This window comes from Raphanus sativus, unplaced genomic scaffold (genome assembly GCF_000801105.2).
Source record: "Raphanus sativus cultivar WK10039 unplaced genomic scaffold, ASM80110v3 Scaffold1889, whole genome shotgun sequence".
Lineage (NCBI taxonomy): Eukaryota > Viridiplantae > Streptophyta > Magnoliopsida > Brassicales > Brassicaceae > Raphanus > Raphanus sativus.
The window spans coordinates 1-18677 of NW_026617198.1; the positions used below are offsets into that span (position 1 = coordinate 1).

Genomic DNA, 18677 nt, shown 5'->3' on the forward strand with positions numbered 1-18677 from the left:
TCTCTACAACTCTACGGTAGCTGATTCAAACTTCGATCTTCAGCACGAGGAAAACAAAGACGAACGCTAACACAACCAGTGTCAACATCTTTTGTTTCTAGCCACAGATATCTCCATGAATGAGTGACGACAGAAAATTCACAATCAAGATTTATTAGCCAGAGAACGACACGAACCATAAACAAGAAAGAGTAAAAGCATTGTCTCCATGAATTAATACAGAAGGAGAGGAAGATGCAGAAACATTATGCATTAGTGGACCATATCCTCATTTGTCTGGACATTAAAACTCTTACACGTACGACATCAGGGATTCATAGCTGCAAGACACATGTCCGTTACTGATCTGATCTTTGTAGATGCACTTGAGATTTTTTTTTCTTCTGTGAAATGGATGATTATTTTCAATGTTGTATAATCATATCACAAGAGTAGCTTTTCTTTTTGGTAAAAAAAGATTAGCTTTTCTTGGTTTTGCCGATTAGCTTTTTCTAAGGTACTTTTCTACATTAATATATACTATGGCTGTACGTAACAACACAACAGCTACTTTGTAATCCAGTTGGAGGATAATGAAAATAAATAAAAGACCCAATCTTAAGGATATATTGTTCACTGTTCTAGTGTTATGAAACTCATCGCCAAATCTTTGATTCTGAGAGTACACAAAGGACCATAAGCCTCAGATCAGCGAGCACAATTGCCTCATGAAAAAAAAAACAGCATCGATCAAGTCTTCTCTGTTACAAATCAGTTTGTTTGGTTTCGATCAATTGATAGGCTTCGATCAGAAACTCTTCTCTGTTATCATGTTCAAAATAATAATGACTCAACTGCCTTGTGAGACACGTTGGGATTAGGACATCAAGCGAGATTTAGGGATTACTTTAAATCCTAAAATAAATTTGGATATAAACGAGACAAACGGCCCTACTCGGTCCGACCCAAATCATCGTTCTCTCTATTTGGTTTAGGAAAATAGTTGATGATATATTACCCTTGGCCTGATTTAAATCCATAAGCCCAGCTTTCAATTTATAGGCCCAGGTGTATCAACATTTTGGATTTGATTTAGATAATTCAGTGAAGTTTTTATCAATTTGTAACAGTTTTCAACACTCAAAAGAACTTTTTATTGCTGGAGATTCTGTGCTTCATAAAATTAATTTTTAAATCTAATTTTGTTAAATAATCTACTTTTTGAAGTAAAACCATTGTACAATGACATTTGTTAGTAGAGTATCTCAAGAGTTTCAAGTTTTGACGCTCAAAAGAATTTTTTATCGCTGAAGATTATGCTTCATAAATTTAAATTTTTAATCTAATTTTGTTAAATAATCTACTTTCTAAAGTAAAACCATTATACAGTGACATTTGTTAATATTATGTATCTGAAAAGTTTCAAGTTTTTCATAATAGTGTTTCTTTCTCACCAACTTTTCGTTATTGATGAGATACTGTGTTTAGTTAAAAGTTAAAAACTCCAGAGGTTGTCGGATCTCTAAAGTTAAGGCTAATCGTGACGTGGCGACCATCAAATCAAAAACGGCAGGTAAGGTACTTAGTCAACGGCCATCCGTTGACTGAGACGTGCTAAAACGGCAAGTTGTTTATTTATATTCCGAGGACTAAATAAACGGATCCTATTGGCTAAAGCACGTCACGGGACAAACGAAACAAATATTCCCAACACGCGCCGACTAAAACGTGCCGCGTGGTACCCAAACACCGCGCGTCGCACTGAAATGTCAAAAAAATATGCGGGGGCATTGAAACTAACGCATTCATTTCTCATGACTTTTGCTTAATAAGAGCTGATCTCTCTTCAGACACAACAACAGCAATGGGGCTTTGAGAATTGTCCGAAAAAAGAAAAAAGAAAAAGAAAAAACGTGTTTACCGTGAAAGGATCTGTCTTCACGACCCGGTTTGATTCTCTTTTTAAGGATAATGGGAAAAGGCGCAATCAAAGAAGAAGAAAGCGAAAGGAAGAGACAAACATGGCAATGGCCGTTGGTGGCTTTGGTCGTTGTCTTATTAGCAGTTGCTGTCAGCTCTAGGACCGCTTCTAATGCCGGTTTCTTCTTCACCGATCGTAACTCTTGCAGCTGCTCACTTCAGGTTCGTAATCTCAGTTACTTACGTTTTTTCGTGTTGAGACAAGAGTTAAAAGGTCAAAGCTTTGGTCTTTAGATTGAGATTAAAATAAAAAAAAAACTGAATCTTTTTGATGATATTATACACACAGGGAAGTGGTAAATACAAAGGTATAGTTGAGGACTGTTGCTGTGATTACGAAACGGTGGACAATCTCAACAGTGAGGTTTTGAATCCTTTGCTTCAAGATCTCGTCGCTACTCCGTTCTTCCGTTACTTCAAGGTCAAACTGTGGTGTGATTGCCCGTTCTGGCCAGACGATGGGATGTGTCGTCTGCGTGATTGCAGTGTCTGTGAATGTCCAGAGAACGAGTTCCCTGAGCCGTTTAAAAGGCCATACAATATTGCAGGTCTTCCTTCAGATAATCTGATTTGTCAAGAGGGGAAGCCTCAAGCTGCTGTTGACCGCACTATAGATAACATAGCATTTAGAGGTTGGGTCGAGACTAATAACCCATGGACGCATGAGGATGACACAGATAACGGTAATGTAGTTTTAAACCAAAACCGTTTGATGCACCCTATGTATATGTGATGATGATTTAGTATTGGTGATTCAGGTGAGATGAGTTATGTAAATCTTCAATTAAACCCGGAGAGGTATACTGGTTACACTGGACCATCTGCTAGAAGGATTTGGGACTCTATATACTCAGAGAACTGCCCAAAATGTGAGTTTCTCCTCCTTCTCCTTCTCCTTCGTTTTAGTTTTGTGAGCAGAGGCGTCCCTAAGATATTGGGGGCAATAAACATTTTATTAAAGTTTTAACAATATTTTTTTTTTCACAAATTTGGAGACCTTTTTCGATGTAATTTAAAAAAAAAAAAATTTGTGGTCCTAGTCCAGTGTTTCGCTTAGTTATACTCAGGAACACCACCCATGTTTGTGAGATTAAAAGACTTGTAATGTTATGTATGTACATGCAGATTCATCTGGAGAGACATGTCCAGAGAAAAAGGTTTTGTACAAACTGATATCAGGTCTTCATTCTTCAATCTCCATGCACATAGCTGGTGATTATCTTCTTGATGAGTCACGCAACCTGTGGGGACAGAACATCGAGCTGATGTATGATCGTATCCTGAGGCATCCGGACCGTGTCAGAAACATGTACTTCACGTACCTCTTTGTGCTACGTGCTGTAACTAAAGTGAGTTAAAACTTCTTTGTCTACGGCCTTTGACAATGCCAAAGCTGAACAAGCTTTTTTAACCGACTCTTACAACGTATAATAATAGGCAACAGCGTACTTGGAGCAAGCGGAGTATGACACAGGGAACCATGCGGAAGATCTGAAAACACAGTCCTTGATTAAACAATTGTTGTACAGTCCGAAACTCCAAACAGCATGTCCTGTTCCGTTTGATGAAGCTAAGCTCTGGCAAGGCCAAGGTGGACCTGAACTCAAACAGCAGATTCAGAAACAATTCAGGAACATAAGGTTCGTCTTTACTTGAAAGCGACGCACTCACTCATAGAGCTTTAATATGTCTGTCGGCTAATTAAGTTAGTATGTGGTTTGCAGTGCACTGATGGATTGTGTAGGTTGTGAAAAGTGCCGGCTTTGGGGGAAGCTTCAGGTTCAGGGTTTAGGGACAGCGTTGAAAATACTTTTCTCTGTTGGGAATCAAGACAAGGAGGGTGACCAAACGGTGAGTTTCTTAACAGTGAGTTTCTTTCTGAACATAAAGCATCGATGATCTGATTATATATTTTTTCTTGTCACTTTCTCTCTCCAGCTGCAACTGCAACGAAATGAAGTGATTGCACTGGTGAACCTGCTCAACCGTCTCTCTGAGTCAGTTAAAATGGTTCACGAAATGGGACCTGACGTGGAGAGGCTAATGGAGGATCAGATAGCTAAGACTTCAGCTAGACCTGGTAGATTAAGAAGAGTATTGGATCTAGCTTTCTCCTTCTGGTGAACTAATCATTTATTAGGCATTCATGCTGTGAATTGAATGGATAGTCAGTCATCATTGTAACAAAATTTAAAAAAAAAAGAATATCATTATACAAACAGCCAAAAGATTTTGATAAAACAGAATAAGAGTAGAGATTCTTGAGGTAAAAGTAACCTATATATATATATATATATACTTTATTAGTAACTCCTGATGCCCCCATAAACATAAAAACAGAGCTTGTAGTCTTTTGTTGGCACATTTAGACTTCAAGACTCTGTTGCTTCTCTCGAAACCTGGCTTAGTGGTAATGATAATAATAGCCTCTGTTCTTTGAATGAAAAGCCAAATCTTAAATTCATTTCGTATGCTTAAACACACACAAAGAACGCTTAACTCACTATACAGTAGGATCCAACTAAATCCACAAACCACACAGGAGGATGATAATAAATCAATCATCCTCCGTCACTTATCGGATATGGTTTTAATGTAAAAGAGGTATGTCTCATAAAGCGCCGGAAACACACAAACTTATTTGATTTATTATGAAAGTAAAGACTAGTTCATATACATACGTGCGGGTATATTTACATAAAGCGTTGAAAACACACAAATTCATATGATTTTTTTTTATGAAAGTAAAGACGAGTTCACATATATACATGCGGGTATTATATCTCAACCCATTTAATCATGGCCATGGACGAGTCTCAAGATTTTTTTCATGATCTTGATCTTGACTAGTAGAATGGGAACATCCTTAGACCTAACTTTTCAACACGAGAAGTAGCACTAGTAGTAGCCTTATTAGCATCATCAGCCTTCACGAACTTGACGACTAAGGTCTTAGACTCATCATTGGTGACAAGTAGCTGCGGTGCACTTAACCAAGCCCCTGGGGTAGTTCCAACGGTTCCGTACGAGGTGGTCAACTTATAAGTGTGTTCTTCTACAGTAACATTCTGTATCTTAAACGCGCTATTTGGGCTCTTGTGTTTACCACCGATGATAATGGCAGACTCCTTGGCAGATGAGGAGTCATCGACTGCCCATAACTTGGAGAACTCGTTGCAGACTGGCCAGATGTCGGACCTGAACTCGATGTTTATAGAGGTGTTTGTGGTAATGAAGTCTCTGTCGATAGTTTCTGTATATCGGAAGGTAACGGGAATGCCCTGTTGGTACGGAAGACGTGTTTGGGTGATGCCAAGTGGACAAGACGGAAGTATGTTAGTGGCGGCTGGAACAAGACCGCCTCCATTGTTATGCTCTGTCTTAACCGGCTGCATGAAGTATTTTTCCCCGACCTTAACTGGATTTCCGTTGGATTCTGTAGTGCCGTGGGCGCAGACAGCTGCAGACAAGAGGAGAGTAATGAGAAAAGAGGTCACCGAAGGCTTCTTCATATTTTTTTTGTTTTTGTTTTATTTTGTTTTGTGTGTGTTTTAGGATTTTGAGTGAGTTTAAGTTGTGGAGAGCAACACACATTGTACAGGTATTTATAGGAAGTTTCTGCGGTTAAGTTTTAAAACTGTGTGGTGCATGTGACGGTTAAAAAAAATCCTCTGTGGTAAATAAAACCTAAAGGTATCTATCAGACTTAAATACTTTTTTTGGCTCTTTATTCCCCATCTACGGTAATGGTAACTGATCGGAACTTCGATTTTTTTAGCACTGAGGGACATAGAAAACAAAGACGAACCATAACTCATGGGAAGAAGATAAAGATTCCAGAGCAGAGAGATAAGGAATGAGTGAAACAACGAACAAATGAATGTCAGCATCTTTGTTTCTAGCCACAATCGTTTATCTAAATTTTATTTTAAAAGTTAGTAGCTAAAACAAGAATCACAAAATGATCTCTACATTTTTTACAAGCAAACAAATAAGTGACGTCGACAGAAAATTCACAATTAAGATTTATAACCAGAGAATGACAGGAAGCCAAAACAAGGAAGAGTAAAAACAATGTCTCAATGAATTATACTGAAGAAGAGAGGATGATGCAGAAACAGTAATCATTAGTGGACCATATCCTCAGTTCTCCGGAGATTAGAATCCTCACACATACGCATCAAGGATTTACAGTTGCTAGACACATGTCCCTTATACTCTGATCCTTAGTTGCTCCAGTGAGAATCACGTATGCACTTGAGATTTTTATTTTTATTTTTGGGTCAAAACACTTGAGATTTTTCCTTTTCTGTAAAATGGACGATTCTTTTCAATGTTTTAATCATATCATAAGATTTGTTTTTTCTTTGCTTCACTGATTAATTTCTAGGTTTTTTTTACGTAAATGTACGTAACAACACAACAGGCACTTTGTATTGTAAATTTGTAATCTAGTTGGAGGATACTGAAAAATAAACAAAAGTCCCAGTCTTATGATATGTTTTCATTGTTATAAAACTCTCTGTTCTTGAATGAAAACCAAACCATTTCATATGTTTAAACCACACAGGAAGATGATAATAAATCAATCATCCTCATCCGATCATCTAATTGGATGAAACAAGTTCAAGTCATCAGGCGAGTTCATGATGGTAGCTTGGCGTCATGGCCTTAATGGCAAAGTTGATGTGATTGGGAGATACGGCGTTGGGGCAAGAGTACTCCTTCTAGGAGCTGGAGCTGGTAGAATACGTTTTGGAGCTGGTAGAATACGTTCTGCAACCGCTCAACCATGTCTGGGTTGTTTTCCTTTTCAATGAGGTCACTATACTTGAGGCCACCGTTACTTATAATCAAAATCACCAACCCTAGCCGTCTGATACAACAAAACCTCCTCTTCGCTGCCAACAACAGCATCAGTCCTCACAGTGCCACCTCCACTGAAAAACTCATCCTTCAAGAAAGCCACATCAGCCACAGTCACACCCTCGCTCGTAGAGCCCGAGTTAATACTTATCACAGGCGTCTTCGTATCTCCAGGTGGAGAAGGCAGCTCGAAGGATGACTCAGGAGACGACAGCGCCTCAAACTCAGTTGAGAATCTGAGCTTCTTAGCAATCTCCGGCGAATCTACGTAACTGCCACGTGGCACATCAGGCGTTTACGCCACAGTTGACTAGATCGGGATCGCTAGATTGCTCCACCTTCGTCAACACAGGGCTTGATTGTTCCATATCAACAACAACATCTACAATGAAATCCAGATATTCGTATTAAACTATAACTATTCCACAATACATAAGCTTCGAGTTCCTGAATGGCTTACCGTTACTCAATTCGTAATATGAATTGAGATCTGTCATTGTCAGAGTCCTTGAGAGCTCGATCACTATTTTTTTTTTTGCGTGTAGAGATTGATGAGTATGAAGAAGAGCTCATTAAACTAAAACTCGTAAAATATATTTTTATGAATAATACTTCCATAATAATAACAACTGATCATGTTCTTAAATTAATAGAACACATGGATTAAATTATTTAATTTTCTTATAAAACAACTGTTTATATTTATTATTTATCTTAATTGATTCATGAACTTTTATTGTATTTGGTCTAAATTTTAATCTGTTTTGAAAGCTATATATTATTAAGTTATATATTTGCTATGATTTTTACTCATGGGCTGTTGGTAGTTATTTATCATGACAATAAAAAAATATTTATAATTATATGTTATAAAGCTAACGATGACAAAAATATTATCAAGTTAATAAATAATATTTATTTTTGTCTAAAACTAACAAAAATATTAAAAGTGGGTTTGTATCTGGGTTGTATAGTTATTTCTATTAATAATTTGTATGTGGAAATCATCATCAAAAGAATATTCCATAAAGTCTATATAATCACATAATCATACCAATGAATAATATTATACCTCTCAATTTTTAATAGTATGATAATATATACTTCATGAAATATCAAAGGCACGTTACAGTAGTTAGTTATACCTCTCACGTATGGTAGTTATTTATCATGATAATATCAAAGGCACATTACGGTTACTTCTAAAAAAGAAAGAATATTACGGTTGCATAAAATTTGTTGTTAGTGGAAGTGGTTAATTTAAATGCAGTTATATTTTAAGTTGGACACAACTAATATCAATAGGTCATACAGCAAAATTAATAGAATATAGATGTACAACTGTAAAAACATTTTACAAAATATATTTTTTTTCCTTTGAATATGGTGTTCAGAATATTTTCAAGATGATTTTTTTTGGATTTTCATTAAAAAAAAAAGTTTGTCTTTCAATCAAAACCAGATCTTAGAAAACAGAATAGAAGGAATATCGGAAATATGAGAATGATTATTGAATGTTGTAAGAAGGTATAAATCAAGGATAGATTTGTATTGGACTCCAAGCAACATAACTGTCTTATGATAGTATATTTTAAATTTATTTTATTTTAAAAACCTGAAGAATATTGAACAAAAAAATAAAAATAAGAAATAAAATCTGAAAGAATAAACCTTTTTATCAAAAAGAAAGAAAAGAATAAACCTTATTAGTTTTCAAATCTACGGTTGCATATTTTCTATTCTTCGGAGACCGGTTCCAAGACCGGCACTAAATAGTAAATACCAGTAAAAATGTATATGTAGAAACAAAACTAGACAAGGATGGTCTAAATAAAATTAGACTAGTAGGTCGCTTTTAAGAATGTTCATTTAACTTAACATATACGCATATTCTAGAAAACGTATTTGGTTGACTCACATTTATTTTCATTGAATTCATACGTACTTGATTGATAATGTTAATTATGGTTCTTCAGTTGAATATAACTAAAACGCTAGTTAATGATTACTGCTGAATTAGAAATGTATACTAATGTTCAAAGAACTTTCAGCGGACTTCATGGTGATCATATAGTATCTTGGAAGTTCCAAGACGCGCAACACACACATCTATCTGTAAATATATATGATTGTATGCATCAGACATCAGTGGTACGGCTTAATTAATAGTTAGAACAGCTGTATACGATATGAAGTGAATCATATGATATGGAAGTACAACACGTCTTTGTCCTCTTACCGTACATTCTTTCTGGCAACTAGAGTAAAAGTCATGCGCCAGCCTATCATGTCATAACTCTTATTTATTATTCATTTAATTTCCTTAAACATATCCCATAAATGTGCATTACACTGATGAAACGTGAAAGTAATTATTTGGGTTTTTTCCAACTGTTGTTCTGACACATACTGCGTGCTTATGACAAAGATGGCATACAAGTATATAGGAGTATAAATAAGTTATTTTGATGTGTTATTAACCAAAGATGGCATACAAGTAAATAAGTTACTTGGGTTGCTGGTGATTCTCCTATCCTTGTTTTCAGGTCCGCCACGACTTGGGACATACTAAGACCGAGACAAGACACCAAAAGCTGGGTTGATGTAGTATGGTTCAAAGGAGCTATACCTAAGCTCAGCTTTCATATGTGGATTGCTAATTATGACCGACTTCCCACACGAACTAGGCTGGCGGCATGGGGTTTACCAATCACCACGCAGTGCCCCTTCTGCTCCAACTTCGACGAAACCAGAGACCACCTACTACTCTCCTGCGAATACAGCAAAGCTATCTGGAGGGAAGTCTTCGCAAGGTGCCACCCGCCTTCTGCACCTTTACTTGACTGGTCTGAGTTGCTATCTTGGATCAGGAGAGCTCCATCCTCTCAGCTAATCCTCCTGAGGAAGCTGGCGACCCAAATAACTGTGTATCATCTATGGAAACAGAGGAACAATCTGATTCATAATCACCTATCTTTTCCGGCCTCAACTGTGTTCTATGGCATCGACAAAGAGCTTAGGAACATCATCTCAGCAAGGAGACATAGGAAAAGATTTGATTCTCTCATGCTTTTGTGGATGAGATAAATATTTCTTGTAGATTAAATTAGAAAACCAGCTTGTTTTTTACTTCTTTTTTGCCAAGTTGGTTCTGTTTTTAAGCTTTGCTCATGTAAAACTTCCTTTCATTTATGATATTTACTCTTTAACAAAAAAAAAGAACCTGTGGCTTAATTGTTTGTTCGAGACTTCGAGTAAATAAAAGACTCGTCACGTAGGTCAAAATCACATACCTGATTACACTCTACGAATATTCTTGTGTATTTTAGACTTCTAGACTTGGAAATGATATTGGACTTTATAGATATATATATATTTAAATTTTCATTAGTGCTTAGGTTTCAAACTAAAACTATCTTGGGTTATATGTAGAATAAATTTTGACGTGTATATTAATTTCATTATGTGTGAAATATGTCAATAGTGAATTCATTTATATACAATTCACTAAAAATGCTGACACCATGCATTAATTTTTTATTTTCCAATTAACGATATTCACAGTTCACGCACAATTTTTGGCAGAAAACAGTATGATAATATACTTTTTATGAAAACAATTTAATAATATTTGATCTTAGTATATTATGGTTCCGGATGTAACACCGTATTCGAAGTTAAAAATTGAGAAAAATGAAAAGTAGTTTTAACCACGAAACTTTGTTGTAATTAAACAAAAATAAAAGCACAATATATTACCACCGACATAGTTTACAACCAGAGACCTGTAAATTTTTGTGGAAGCTCTGCACTTCGTTAATTTACAAGTTTGAATTAACGCAATGTGGTTGATTTATTGCATAGATTTTCAAATTCAATAATGTTTCTATTTCAAAAAGCCTAAAATTCGTTTTTTAAAAGCCTAAATTTCGTTTTTTAAAAGAATGATTTGTTGCATAGATTTTCATAAGACATTTCGAATTGGTATATGGAGATTTATAAAACATATAATTATCTGCTGTAAAATCATTTAGGTAAATTTTTAACAATTATAATTTCATAATAATTTAGCATTAGAAAAGATGTGTAAAAATTGCTCCAAAAAAAAGATGTGTAAATTTGAACTTCCTTTATTGGGTCACGTACAACAAGACTAAAATATTAAAATCCAATTCTGTAGTTATAAACTTAGGCAACTTTACTGATTCTCTGCATTTTCCTAGTGACCAAGAATGAATACACAAAAGGAATATACTAGTAGTACGAATAAACAACTGAAAATAAATTAAAAACTAATCTATGATGGATCCAAGCAATAATCTGAACAAGCTGTGTTTCTTTCCATGCTTCTTCTTCTCTCTGTACCGATATTGCAATGGGGACGAACAAGAAGAGACGGAAGAAGATGAGTAACAAGACGAGACCGATGTGGAAGATGATGCTGTTGATGAGCAGTAAGACGCCGCCGTTTGAGCTGCGTTCTTGGTGTAGTCGTAGTACTCTACCTTGGAGAGCCTCTCGGTGAGACATAGGGAACATACTCCAGGAGACTGTCTGTGTTTCGTGTGCTTCTTGCATGAGAAGTTACTGTCCGAGTTAGAATTGGGATTGGAGTTTGATCTCTTTCCTTCATGGTTCTTTGATTTCATTGCTCTTCTTGTTCCTGATCTTGATCCACTGCCGATGAGGAAGATGTTTGCCATTGATTAGAATCTCGTGAGCTCTCTGTGTATTTTATTGTTTCTTGTTACTTTTGTTTTCTCGTCTCGTGATTGTATTTATAGGTGCTTTGTGTAGTTAATGCAAAGCTGGTTTTGATTTTCCGTGAAGTTTCCAAGACCCTTCTCTTCAGTTCTTTTAAACTTTTTCATTTTTAAAGAAGCAAGAAAAAAAAAGTTTTTTTTTATTAAAAAGGACTAAAGAAAGAAATGTTTTGGAGAAATCAATGTAGGGTGGCCCCACGTTTTACTTTTTAATTGATTTTTCCGTCTTAATTTTTTGTCTTTTTGGTCAAGGATTATTTGTTATGTTTACTAAAGATACATAGTACATACAATAGTAACGACACTAATAAAAAAGCTTCTTTAAAATCAAATTTGTTTACTAGTCCCCATCAAATGGTTCGAGTTTATTTATAGCTAAAATAACTATAGATTTTGTTTGTATATGTGAATGAAACAGTTGGTAACTTGGTAAGTAGATGCAGACATTATTAATTCTGACCAAACTTTATGTTCTATTGTTGTGTTTGGTTTAGCTACGAGATCTGGAGTGGTTAGAGTGTATTTTCTTAAGATGGACGGCTTTGATGCATTGAAGCAAGCAGCCGGTAGGTCCATCTAAGTAGGTAAGTCGGTGGGCTAATTTTATTGGGCCTTTATAGCTCAAATGTGCTCCGAGATCAATGCCCATCTGGCCGTGTCTTTCACGGTGTCGAGAACGTGTGTCATTTGCTCGTGGCACATGTCAATCTTCAGACAATCGTTCGTGATCAAAAGTTCAACACTCATGTATTCACACTACTAAAATATTATTAGTATTCAGAGGTTCACACTTTGTCTCCAAAAATCATCTATTTATGGAGAAAGACTTAAATAATTATGTTATATTATAAAGCGTACATACAGGGCCGACCCTGAGAATTTGCGGGCTTGAAACAAAATGAAATTTGGAGAGCCAATACATTACATTATAAAAATATCTCAAAAACAAATTCATAAACATAATTTCATATATAAAGTACTAAACCATTGATAAAATATAGAAAAGAATAAAGAAATTGTGTGTTTTGGCTTGCAGGTTTACAAATCACGACAGGGAAGGAGAGATGAAGAAGCTTAAGAGTCTCTGTGAAAAGAAAAAAAAACGGCAGGAATCGACAAAAGAAAACACATTTCCATTTTTTTTTTACTTTGTGGATATTTGTTCTTTTTGATTTATTGGGTTGTTATATGAATATTTTCTTTAGCCCAATAGCCAAGTTTGTGTGATCTTATGTTAAATATTTTTTTTTATCTAATGTACATTGAATTTTTTTTTAAATGGGGGCCTACAGAAAATGGGGGCCTAAGACAAATGTTTCAATGGGCTTGGCCCAAGGCCGGCCCTGCGTACATAACTACAGACGAAAATATGAAATATCAGTGAAACTGTGGAAAATTAATTTCATAATCTGTGGGCCGCAAAATGAAGTTGCACTGTGGCAATTGATTTACATTTTAAAGTTTTGAATTCCGGGCAAATGTTAGAGCATGTTTATTGGGGTTGCTTAACCCTGTCCCTTAGTGTTTTTAGGATTAAAAAAAAATAAAAAATAGCAATTACCTCAAGTTACGTCCCTTAATCAAACAACAGAAGAGACCGTTTCTTATGGTACACGCGTCGTGACTCTCTCTCTCCTTATCCTTTATTAGCGAAGAAGGAAGAACAAAGAAGCCATGGCAGGAGTAGGTTTGTCTGTGTTCTTCTGTGTAGATGAGTATTTCTTTTGTACTTGATTTAGCTTAGCAAATTTGTTTAGTCTGATTCACTTTAGCTCTCTAGCTTTAAAATTCTGCTTTGCTGCTAAACTAATCTGTGAATTCGTTGTGCCCTTAATGTGTTCGATAGAAGGCCTCTTAGACATTCTACAACTTATCTCTGTCTAACTTTTCTTTTTTTTTCATTTGGTGTTCATCGCGCAGTAAATCTGTTCACTGAACCTCTCCTTCGATTTTGTTTGTAGAGAATGTACGGATTTGTCGCGTCTTTGGCCGCTGGTTTGCTGCTCATGTTTCTGGTAACGATCAATTTCACATATCCAATGCCCTTATAGATTGAATTGAAATTGAGTCTGGTAACCCTGTTTGTATCTACGCACAGCCTTATAGGACCTGAGCAACTAGTCACTTGTGTTCTCCAATCTTAAAAGACACTCATCACAAATCCATTCTCTCCATTCTGTCTCTTGTGTTTCGTTGAAGACACATGAAGGTTCGTTAAACTAGAGAACTACAATTGCAACACAGTTACACAGGTAAATCATATTTCTTTGATCTTTTAAATTGATTGAAAGTGTGATAAAATTTCATATTTATTACTGTCTTGTTGTCTTAAGCTTTGGTGCTCTTAAGTTGATGTTGTCTAAGTCTAATTAGTTTAAGATCAAGTCTAAGTCGTTGTTGTTTTGTTGGATTTGAACTCTCTTTTTTTTGTTCTTGTTATGGATGATATAAACTTCTTTTGATCTTATCATCTACCATGGAATTATTTTGCTGATTTCTTGTCTTGTGTTCTTGTGGAAATGAAAGTGTGAACCTTAACTAAGCAACTACCATTAAATCACTATAATTTAGTGTCTCTTAACAAAGTTACTTATTTTAATTTTATTAGTTAAAAATTCATTATGGCCCACTTAAGCAACACTTGAGGGTTTTACCAATAAACATGCTCTTAGTTCCCGTTATAAACAAATACTATCTGAGGCAAAGTCTTCGGGATCAGTTCACTGCCTTCAACTGCGTAACCAGGAATATATTGCGCCACCTCGCAAGACCATGTAATTAATAACTAACTTATAAAGAAATATAATCGTGAGAGAGAAAATGTATATACGAAACAGAGGAAAAATAACATAGAATAATTAAATCACAACAATAAGCAATAATAGGGCTAATAGCACTGCCTCTAGCCTGACTTTCAAACGAGTCAAACCACACCGAAACACTTAAAAGGTAACTAAGAAAGAGCCAAGGCATATAATACCGCAACTACACAAGTCACAACCAAAGCCTCAAACGGCTTCATCACAGCAGTGGCAGAAGCAGTAGGAGCAGCCTTTCCACCTTCTAAGGTCGGAGAAGGTGTAGTTTTGGCGGTGGCACCGTCCCCACCACCGCCGGAAGAGACTGCTGCACCTACGTTGACAGAGAGCTTCATGCCGCCACTGCAGTGGCCGGGGATAGCGCAAATGAAGTAGTGAGAACCAGATGTCTTGAGAGCTATGCTTGTGGTTCCACTACTGTCGGAAGAAATTGAGTTCCCCAATGTGCAACTTTTGTAGTCACTTTCACGCACTTCGTCCACCGTATGACCCGCACCGTAGTTGAACACTATATACAACACAATGTACACATACATGTATGATATATCACATTTAACCTTTCAAACAAAAAAAAAATTACAATCTGATTTCATACATATAATAATATAATCAGATTGTAATTTTTTGTTTTGTTTTGTTTGAAAGGTTAAATTTTCCAAATGTCATCAAAGAAATTTATTTCACAGAAAATATAATATCAAGAAACAAGAATACGTGTTGATCAAAAAGAAAAAACAAGGATACGTTTTATCCTCTTACTCTTAGTGTGAAAGTTTATGATGTTAAATGCATATCAGCACATAATAAGCATAATAAGCATATCAGCAAAAAAGTTACGAGGTTACATATATATATATACCGATCGTATCGCCAACGGCATAGGGTTTTCCGGTAGCCAAGGAGCTATAGTCATTCCCAAGCGACCATTCCACAGAATGAGTGGCTGAGGAGGCAGGTGCCACATATGTGAAGAAGAAGATGGCAAGGCAACCAACAAGTGCACTCGAGTTTGTCATTCTTGTGTATACAGTTTATTTCAAATGAATTTTTTTTTTGTGACTTAATTAAAATCCTTGCGAGTTGTTAGTAAATTTATAGGGAGAATGGAACCAAATATATATGTTGGAGTTAGTAGAGTTGGGTCCACTTGCCCTCCAACTAATGTTTTCATCATTTCAGTTTTGAAACCTTTTCATATTTTGGGATAAAGACTTGTTCCTCCTCTCCTCTAGCTTTAAACATACTCAACAAAGGAACACCTCAAGAATATGGGGTCATGGGGTTTGGTGACAGATCATGAACACTCAAAGGGTCTTTTTTGTAAGAAAGATAAATGATGATGCAAACCGAAATAGTCACGATGTGTCATCAAATCCCCTTAATGATTCAATACAATTGACCAAACCAAAAGAAAATGAGGCTTTCCAACAACTGAAATCAAGTATTTGACGTAATTATATTACTTTAATTATTTTCTTAATACTAACAAAAGAAAGTGGATACGTAATAATGTTACCTTAATGTATCTAGAACGCTTGCTCTACTATAGCTGATTTCTCATAACACTATGAGAAATCAGCTATTCAGATCCATTCGGGTTCGGAAACCCATTCGGGTTCGGGTACCCATTCGGGTTTGGATCAAGTATTTCGGATTTTCGGGTATTTCGATATAGGGATATAGAATCCGTTCGGGTATTTCTGTACTTCGGGTCGGGTTCGGGTATTTTTAGTTCGGGTTCGGTTATTTCGGATCGGGTTCGGATATTTAGATTTTAGAAAAAATAAAAATAAAATTTTCAATTTTTTAAGTTTTTTATATTTAAAAATATAGATTTCACTCAACTGATTTTTCTATTTTTATAGATTGAATGATTAATAGATTTGAAAATAACATTTCAAAAATAAAAATATTAATTTGGCAATTGTTTTTAAACTTTGGATATAACTTTTGTTAATACATGAAACAAAAAGTTTGACATGTATTTTAAATGAATATCAAATTATTTTCTTCATAATTATATATATAAAAAGTATGTGTAACATCAATATAAATATTTTAAATAAAATGAGAAATGTAAACTAGAAAAACAAGAGTAAATATACATATATTTGGTTATCTTCGGATATCCATTCGGGTTCGGGTATTACCCGTTCGGGTTCGGATATCCAATCTCTCTTAACTTAATATCCGTTCGAGTATTTTGCTACTTCGGTTTGGATTTCAGTTCGGATTTTTCGGGTCGGGTTCGGGTGCCATTTCGGGTATCGGGTAAAATGCCCACCGCTACTATGTAACAAATATTTAATTAGTATGACAAATAAAACAAAAGATGTTTCTTCTTCCAAAATCAGTTCTATGCAAAACGTGTAATTTTCTTGAAAAATGTATAATAATGCTTCAGTCATACTAAATCTAGAATCTAAGTTACTGAAAAGGTGGTTGTTTGTTTGAAAACAAAACTTTTCTCACCAGAAAGCTGAAAGACAAAGCATGGATGTGATATGCTAGAGACTCTACAACTAACTCAACTGGCCATCAGACTGCTCACATAAAAGTAATATATCAACCAGACCATGATTTATGATTTGTCTTCTGCTTTTGCCAAAACACTCGATATTTATTTTAGCAGATTCATAGAGGCCTTGCTTCTCTTTTTTCTTTTCTTTTTTTTTTCCTGACAACAAATAGTAGTGGACTATAGGCCTGTATAAACTGTGAGAATAGGTTTAGTTTAGGCCCATGAAACTGTCGAGAGTTTGAAATTGTCAAGTATCCAAAGAAGCTTCCTGAAAAAAAAGAAATCAAGCCAAATCTGAGTAAAACATTTAGTTTTTGGACCAAATTGAAAGTTAAAATTTGTAATCTACAAGTACAACAATTCACACATGTGTTTTCAGACTTGAATCTGTTGTAAAACTAAGTGGAGAAACGTGTTTCTATTATTAATCTCGACTATCTTACATATATATATATATACATCAGGTCGTTTTTATCCTAAGTGGATAAGTACAATAGTCGATAAGCATTATCTCCTGCGGTCGGTACGGTCCTGATCGGTCCGGTTATGTCGATCACAATCTAGTACATAACACTCCCCCTTGATCGACACATCCGGTACTGGTTCGTTGCATGCTTAATGTTGCCTCATTAAAACCTCTCCTGGAAAACCCCAAAACCAATGTGGCAAAATGGGAAACCATGGACAGGAAAAAGAGTACAACACATGAACTCCCCCTGATGAATGCATCACTGTAGTAGACGCATTCCATCTGGTATCCGAGTCTTCCTGAACGTTGAAGCTGCATGTGATTTGGTGAAGATGATCAACTGGATTCTCCTTGAATGAACTAGTGAATGTTGGACGTCTTGATGTCTTTGGAACTCCATAAAGATGTGGTCAGGATGTACATCTTTGCTGCTGATCACTCCATGTCTTGGTCGGACTGATGGCGCTTCGAACGATGCTCGGATGGACTTTATAGTCTGCAATAAAACTTTACTTGCAGGTCCTTTTCATGTCCAACGGATATACTTTGGTTATATGGCTTTATCAAAACGTGGACATTCAATATATATTGAGTATTCTGACCCAAACACATACGGACCACTTCTCTTTATATCTTTTACCCATTTGGACTTATTTCTCTTCGTATGTGCCAATTGTTTTATCCATTGTAGCCAGTCTTTCTTTATTTTCTTTTGTCGATCAATGTTATGTTATAGACCTTGTCTATACACGTCCATTACCATGAGTGTCTAAGGTAAAACCATAAATAATTATTTGCTGCAATGGAACTCATCAAACTATGAATTCGCAGTCAAATGCACTCATGTCTTTTATACATAGCTATCGATCTTTTCTTGCCTTTAGCAATACTATACTTATTAAGCCACGACCAGGTATGCTTCTGGTCACTATCTTAGACTATGGTTCTCACTTTAGGCGTGCTGACTTAATCATTCACACACTCACACGGCTATGATTTTTCTGCAGTTTTACCATATGTAAGACATAGCCTGTTTAATCAATTGATAACTTGTATCATTGAAATCATTGAACCTCTCTTTAGGTTGGTTTGTTATAAACATAACACAAAGAATTATAATATCCTCTATAGGGATATATGGACTGGTTGTACTAATTATTTTCTTAGTCTATCATTCGCAGCTGCCTTGTTTCAGTCCATGAATAGCTTAGGAACAAAACTATTCTATGAGAATTTCTTTCTCATCTTTTTGATACTTTTATCATTTCTTTATCCAGTGA

At 35.6% G+C, this 18677-nt stretch overlaps 5 protein-coding genes and 2 long non-coding RNA genes across 10 annotated transcripts; 3 read left to right on the forward strand and 4 right to left on the reverse strand.

Annotated features, from left to right (window-relative positions):
- Positions 1-1778: 1778 nt before the first annotated feature.
- Positions 1779-4742, forward strand: LOC130504921 (endoplasmic reticulum oxidoreductin-1-like). Its single transcript, XM_056999539.1, has 7 exons — positions 1779-2121; positions 2249-2642; positions 2718-2828; positions 3085-3308; positions 3397-3599; positions 3684-3810; positions 3898-4742. Exons 1-7 carry the CDS (start codon positions 1951-1953, stop codon positions 4081-4083), a joined length of 1416 nt encoding a protein of 471 aa, XP_056855519.1. The 5' UTR covers positions 1779-1950; the 3' UTR covers positions 4084-4742.
- Positions 4586-5541, reverse strand: LOC130504922 (kunitz trypsin inhibitor 2-like). Its single transcript, XM_056999540.1, has one exon. It carries the CDS (start codon positions 5469-5471, stop codon positions 4806-4808), a length of 666 nt encoding a protein of 221 aa, XP_056855520.1. The 5' UTR covers positions 5472-5541; the 3' UTR covers positions 4586-4805.
- Positions 5542-6432: 891 nt separating this feature from the next.
- On the reverse strand, positions 6433-7392 carry LOC130504918 (uncharacterized). The gene is made up of 2 exons (XR_008941485.1): positions 7286-7392; positions 6433-7207 (listed from the first exon to the last, which is right to left on the reverse strand). It is a non-coding gene; the product is annotated as an uncharacterized LOC130504918 (long non-coding RNA).
- A 1861-nt stretch (positions 7393-9253) lies between these two features.
- Positions 9254-9912, forward strand: LOC108824553 (uncharacterized). The gene is made up of 2 exons (XM_018597979.1): positions 9254-9264; positions 9372-9912. The coding sequence occupies exons 1-2, from the start codon at positions 9254-9256 to the stop codon at positions 9910-9912; spliced, it is 552 nt and encodes a 183-aa protein (XP_018453481.1).
- Positions 9913-10933: 1021 nt separating this feature from the next.
- On the reverse strand, positions 10934-11585 carry LOC108825635 (uncharacterized). Its single transcript, XM_018598964.2, has one exon. The coding sequence runs from the start codon at positions 11526-11528 to the stop codon at positions 11118-11120; it is 411 nt and encodes a 136-aa protein (XP_018454466.2). The 5' UTR covers positions 11529-11585; the 3' UTR covers positions 10934-11117.
- A 1589-nt stretch (positions 11586-13174) lies between these two features.
- On the forward strand, positions 13175-14266 carry LOC130504920 (uncharacterized). Of its 4 annotated transcripts, none has more exons than XR_008941487.1 (3): positions 13175-13275; positions 13550-13603; positions 13687-14266. It is a non-coding gene; the product is annotated as an uncharacterized LOC130504920 (long non-coding RNA). The 4 variants fall into 4 exon arrangements; XR_008941486.1 differs by having other exon boundaries at positions 13177-13271; XR_008941488.1 differs by having other exon boundaries at positions 13181-13275; positions 13509-13603.
- A 125-nt stretch (positions 14267-14391) lies between these two features.
- LOC130504919 (blue copper protein-like) lies at positions 14392-15488 on the reverse strand. Its single transcript, XM_056999537.1, has 2 exons — positions 15267-15488; positions 14392-14915 (listed from the first exon to the last, which is right to left on the reverse strand). Exons 1-2 carry the CDS (start codon positions 15421-15423, stop codon positions 14542-14544), a joined length of 531 nt encoding a protein of 176 aa, XP_056855517.1. The 5' UTR covers positions 15424-15488; the 3' UTR covers positions 14392-14541.
- Positions 15489-18677: the final 3189 nt, after the last annotated feature.

Coding starts and splice junctions, on each gene's coding strand:
- LOC130504922 (XM_056999540.1), bottom strand. CDS start 5,471: ATGAAGAAGCCTTCGGTGACCTCTTTTCTCATTACTCTCCTCTTGTCT.
- LOC130504919 (XM_056999537.1), bottom strand. CDS start 15,423: ATGACAAACTCGAGTGCACTTGTTGGTTGCCTTGCCATCTTCTTCTTC. Junction 14,916..15,266: donor TGCCGTTGGCGATACGATCG/GTATATATATAT, acceptor TGTTGTATATAG/TGTTCAACTACGGTGCGGGT.
- LOC108825635 (XM_018598964.2), bottom strand. CDS start 11,528: ATGGCAAACATCTTCCTCATCGGCAGTGGATCAAGATCAGGAACAAGA.
- LOC130504921 (XM_056999539.1), top strand. CDS start 1,951: ATGGGAAAAGGCGCAATCAAAGAAGAAGAAAGCGAAAGGAAGAGACAA. Junction 2,643..2,717: donor TGAGGATGACACAGATAACG/GTAATGTAGTTT, acceptor TTGGTGATTCAG/GTGAGATGAGTTATGTAAAT. Junction 3,811..3,897: donor ACAAGGAGGGTGACCAAACG/GTGAGTTTCTTA, acceptor TTCTCTCTCCAG/CTGCAACTGCAACGAAATGA.